Source organism: Ictidomys tridecemlineatus, chromosome 6 (assembly GCF_052094955.1).
Source record: "Ictidomys tridecemlineatus isolate mIctTri1 chromosome 6, mIctTri1.hap1, whole genome shotgun sequence".
NCBI classification, from domain to species: Eukaryota; Metazoa; Chordata; class Mammalia; order Rodentia; family Sciuridae; genus Ictidomys; species Ictidomys tridecemlineatus.
Window position 1 is genome coordinate 52426070 of NC_135482.1, and position 6000 is coordinate 52432069.

General features: G+C 33.2%; 1 protein-coding gene across 3 annotated transcripts in view; it reads left to right on the forward strand.

The window, feature by feature from the left end:
- The window catches only part of Tafa2 (TAFA chemokine like family member 2), a 415273-nt gene extending 409650 nt beyond the window's left edge, over window positions 1-5623 (forward strand). For all 3 annotated transcript variants that reach the window (XR_013440543.1, XM_040280395.2, XM_005328681.4), the window contains one exon: window positions 3551-5623. Coding sequence is in view for 2 of the 3 variants with exons in the window: in XM_040280395.2 (XP_040136329.1) it covers window positions 3551-3562 (12 nt within the window). In the remaining variant the exon portion in view is untranslated. The remainder of the gene's footprint in view (window positions 1-3550) is intronic.
- The last annotated feature ends 377 nt before the right edge of the window (window positions 5624-6000 follow it).

The window sequence follows — 6000 nt, forward strand, 5'->3', positions numbered from 1 at the left end:
CTCTATAAAAGGTAAAGCTTCCACTGTTGTGGCCTCTTTTAAAAAATACAACTTGAGTGAAAAGAGTAATACTTAAGTTCTAAAAATATGGCAAATGTTCAAGTTAGGAAGGAGTTCAGAAGGTTCATAATTAAAATGATCTGTGAATTAAAGCATGACCTAAATGAACAAATACAGGCAAAAATTGATCACTTCTGCTTTTTGAAGTGCTGGATTGCTTGTTTAAGCATATCTTATATACTAGGATGTTCTACTTTATAGTCCACACAGGATAAAATGGAATTTAGTTTGTCCCCATCTCTGCCATTAACATGCATTCAATTTAAACTTGAATTATTTAGTTTTACTTATTTAATGAGCATATGATTCTTAAATGGTTGATGATTTTTTTTGTTTAATTTTAGATAATAATTTTATTTTAAAGTATTATTTGGATTTTTGCATTTAGGTGACTTAATGATAATATTCAGAATCATTTTCTATGTATTTTTAAATATATTAAAATATATTTTATATATTTCAAAATACATATCCCATATATTTAGTATTTGCTATTCTATTTCGTATAAACCTTGAGGTTGTCAGGTAAAGTACTGACATATGTTCATACATGTTCATCTTATACTATGTTGAAAGAGAGAGTCATTAGTTAGCCTTTGTTTGAGTCCTTCAGTGCAGTCCTCTAATTTGACTAAATGTCTGACAGTGTGAATGTTTCATTAGACTTTCAGTGGCTTATTTATTATTTATGCATTTAAAAAAACTCATATCTTCAGGGTTGACAGAGCTAGCAATATTTGATCATCACAGCAACACTGTGAGATTAACAAGATTTTCTCCCCTTTACATATAGATAAACGGAGGGTGACAATGGTTGTATGTAAAATGTGATTACAATTATTGCCACTCTGGCATAAGTCTAGACCTCTGCAAGTCAAACTGTAATGTGTTCTCTGATTAAAATTTAAAAAGTAAGCCTGTGATCCCAGCAATTTGTGAGGCTGAGGCAGGAGGATGGCAAATTCTAGGCCAGCCCGGGCAACTTAGTTAGACCCTATCATAAAATTTAAAAAAAATTAAAAAGTCTGGGGATATAACTCAGGTGTCCTAGGGCTCTATCTATCCTGAGCACTGCAAAATAAATAAATAAATAAATAAATGAATAAATAAATCTGAATCAGATTGTCCACTTTCAATGACATTAGAAATGATTTATGCTGTATTCTTTATCTCATAAAATATGCTAGAATATTTTTAATATTAATAATTTAGGAACATTGTGTGTAGCTTGAGTGTGAGAAAAAGTAATTTCAATTATGCTTCAGCCCATGCTTATTTAGAAAATAACTTATTTTTAGCCATGTTAAAATTTGGGGTTTTTTTTCCTAGCAATTTTATCTGATAGAAACATAGCTTCATAAAGTGTGTATTTATGATATTCTTGTATTTGTGAGTACAGGAACATATACATAATATGAGTTATATACTATGTAGCATAGTGTATGTTACACACTTTTATGTTTTTATAGGTTTGTGTATGTGTGAATGCCTATTCTCTAGAGATGGGGATAAGGTTGTTTCAGTTACATGAGTCTTTGGTGTTGCGCTGTAAATTTGGCTGTGTTTTGTCAAAATCATATGAAGACAAACCTCTGCCATAAAAATTATTGAGAGACTCTCTTCTCAGCTTTATGTAAACCCACAGGATCAAATATTTAGCTTGGAATGAAGATGTAAGTCTCTGTACCATAACACAATACATCACTTAGAACTGGGGCTTGTTATGGCTCAAGATAACATGCCACTTGTTTTCCTGCAGTCATGCACCAGGTTCCTACATCATTCCACCATGTTATTTCAGTTGCCCTACCCTGACCCCCTGTTAAGGCTAAGCTCTTTGTTTTCTCTTAATCTCTTTATTCCTTTTCCTGTTATTTCAGTACTTATTTTGGAAGTATAGTCCCCATGTTATGTTTCAAATTTTTTTTACTAAGAAGAGAATTGTCAGAAAAATCAGGTGAATCCAGCCAATGGAAATCAGAGATCGTGTTAAATCAAGTGTAAGGAGAAAATTTATCATGAAAATTACATGACAATGATCAATGGTCCCCATCAGTTGCCTGTGAATTAATGCCTGTAGAAATGGTAGGATTTCCTTCCCACCTTCTTCTTGCACTGACACTCCATATGAGGTCCTCATACTTCTTGTGTCTAGTGGCCAAAGTATGGCAGACAAATTGATCTTCAGGTTACTTCTCTGCACCTGATTTTTCCTGTTCTCAGAATCCCTAAAAGTCATCAGGTCCTTCATATTTGCAACCTTCATCCCTCAGTTCATTTTCTTCCATGGTTGCTCTGTGCAACCATCTTATTCAAGAGAATAAGATGCATCAAAGATGCAGACCAAGACTCCTTTAGTAATATTAGTTGGCCACAGAGACATAAGCAAGAGGGCTGCCTTCATGCAAAGAAAACACTTCTGAATTTTACATCTCCTTTCTGTAGTATAATTTGAGACCAGCCATGGCATGGCACTGGCCAGAACTCTGATATAGTTTAATATTTTCTTTTTTTTCACAGTTGATGAGAATACAACAAAAGAAAATAAATAAAAACCAGCCTTTTAGTAAAAGATTTATCAAGAACAAGTACCTATGTCACTTAAAACTAAAGTGTCTGCAGTAATTTAAAAAATTCACTTTTTGTTATAACCATTACTACAAAAGAATATTAGGTAATGTTTTTGAACATACTGCCTATTACTAGGGTACAGTTAGAAATTCATTAACACAGTAGGATTCTGTCTCTGTATATCTATCCCCTTGTGTATGTGTATATAATGTACTTTATCAGATACTCTGTTACTAGTTTTTCCTGTATACCTGGATTTCCTTGGTACAAAAATTGACTGTAAATCTTCCTAGTATTTAAAATAACATTAGTGCTACTATGCTAATCAATTTTATGTGAGTTTCTGAGCACTTTTTAAATGTCATGAATCATTGTACTATTCTTTATTCTTCCCAAATATTTTTGTTCTTACAAATAGGTGATTTTTCTGACACATAATTGAGTGAAATAGGTTCCCAATTTTTAAACCATTTCAAGAGTGAATATTATAGGGCCAGTTCCCAAGGACTCTCTTGAGACCATGATCTGATTATTTTCCAGTGGACAACACTTTTGTTCACTGAGGGTTGGTATGATGTGTTTATGATCTTTGGGTTATATCCAACAAACCTATGCAAAGGACAGGGATTTCAGAATCATTCTATGGTTCTGAGAAGAATGTCATTACCAGTTGAGATTATTCTGGTCACAGTTAAAGTCCTTCAAATAACTGTGAAAGTAGCTCTGAAAATATTGTGAAATGATAACAAGAAAAAATTAGTGTACTGTTATATAAGTCAGAAATATTTGAAACTGTAATCCTCTAAAATTCAGCAATATATTTGATATAGCAAACTAGAGTTACCTATTGATTGCTAATTGTGTTTAAGACTATAGCTATATTTTGAAATATTGATCACATTTTCTCCTTCATTTGTAGGTAACCCATTAACCAAGGATAAATCAAGTGATCCTCCAGGCTGATTACATTGAACATATGCACAGAAATTTAACTCTTGAGGTGATCTTGAAGATTTTTATACTGCTCAGAAGAAGGGCTCCAGAGTCTATTTCCAAGGGATTCTATGGCTCGTTACCAGCCTCTTCTTGAGATCAAGACTTTAAAAATGTCAGACATGGACTTCTATATCATAAAGACTTCAGATTTGAACTGCGCTCCACTTGTAAAGTTGCTAAGGGAATTTGAAGTTGCTGTCTGCAGAGCTGGTGGAGAGTGGGTGTTTACGGTGTGACGTCACAGTCACCTTTTGGGGTCCTGGGTCCAGCTGTGACTGCTTTTCTTGTTTCTGAAAGCTGTCTCCCAAGCACACTGTCCTTCTGTCATGGATGTGTTCCTGGGTCCTTTGTTCACTGGCAAATGGGACTGTACACAGCTTTGATGACACTTCCTTTGAGAACTTCTCTGGCATGGCATAGACTGAGACAATTTTCTTTGTATCCTAATCTTGGAGCTCTAAAAGCCTATGTGTTTTAACATCTTAAGGTTGCTTTTGTTAAAGGAATGGAAATATATATCCATCGATAATACTTATTGTTGGCAAGTAATAGTAATCTGAGTACATCAATCATGTAAGAATGTATAGACAAGCTGACATGTTACCCCAAGGCTAACCCACTACTGCAGCTCTCTGTCAGTTAAATAGCTAGTAGTTAGAACTGGATCATCATCTTCATTATACAATACTTTGTATTACTTCTAGAGTACTCTATTTTTTTTTCCTTAAAGTGGGCTTTTTCTTTCTTTATTTTTGTTTACTTTTTCCCTTTACAGAAATCAGCAGTGAACTGTCAAGGTATTATGTAGCCCTCAGATTCAAAAACTCACCAGGGATGCATGTGCGTTTCTGATTCTTAGCTTGAACGTTATTCACTTAGACTTCTTCTGAAACTTTTTTTCAAATGTCCTTTTTCTATCTCATTTTAAAAGATTGTCTCTTGCTTGATCCCAATTGACTGTTTGAATGCTTACATATTTGTTCAGTCTGTTGATAGAATAAATTGTTCATTTTCCTTGGTCAGAAATTTATAAATATTTGCTTACAATTGTTCCATTTGAACAATTTCATAGGCCAGTATTCTGTCCACATTTTCATAGTCTTTTAACATTTGTGATTTTTTGGTTCTACGGGAACGTCTTATAAATATTTAAAAGCCTTAAACATTTATGTACTTTTTTCTAAGTTATTACAGAATGTATAATTTTATACTGCATTTATTTTGTTTCATTTGTGATGTGGAAGGAGGGAGGAATGGAAATTGTAGAGCCATTCTGTAATAATATTGTGTAAACCTATAGATTGAAGAAATGTAAAGGGAGAGATTTCTGTGTCCTGCTTGTTTTAGACTAATCAGAAGATACTTCTGAAATGATCCTATTATCAGTTCCATCCTGTTAGAGAAGGTGTGAAAATGTTTTGTAATTTTAGAATTCACTGACAATGGCCAGTTAGGCATAGACTGGTTTCCATGAGGGAGGCTCCCAAGTTCTGGGAGCCTTGGGTCTGTTAATTTGTAACAATATTCAAAGACCAATATATTATCCAGATACTATACTGGGAAGAACAACTAAAAATTTACAATTGATTAAAATTAAGTTTGAAAAATATTCTTTTAGCATTGAACTACAAGTCTATGGCCCCACAAGTATGGGGAATGAAATTACTTCCTGCCTCCATTTTAACTGTGCATAAAACTAACCAGATGGCTCCAAGTGGACTTTATAGTGGTTCAAAAGTACATGAAATCATAAAGAAAGAAATAATAGTTGTGCTGGAGTTTCTGCATCAATTAGAATATCATTAATTTCTTTAGAACAAAGTGGAAAACTGTATTATTTTGAAAATTATGAATTTGTCCTAACTTCATTTGAAATTATAGATCATGCTTCTCATTTTTTAAACTATGTCCTTTAAAACAACACTGGAAATTCTGTATTATATACAAGTGTAACACATGCATATTAATAGAAAAAATAAATGGAATTTAAAATATACTAACTAGATTATCCCCCGTAGATTAATGTTGTGACTATTCAGAAAAGGTGAATAAAATTGGGATACAAAATGGACTCTCTTTCATAAGTACGATTTGGAAAATCTATGTTCTTTTGTTATACTTTAAAGTCATGTCAGTTACTATCGAGGAAAGCCTCTGAATTCCTAAGAAGGCTGTCATAAATTCTTCACTGTTCTTTTCATAAAAATCCATAGCAAATACTGCCATTTATGTAAGGTTCCAATATCTGGTTTGCTTCTTTGCTAGGAAACAATGAAATGGATACAATTACCCTTTTGCTACTTGCCCAAAACTTGACTATAAGCAAAATTGGCACGATTTTGCCGATGCAAATTCATTTTATTATGAAAATTG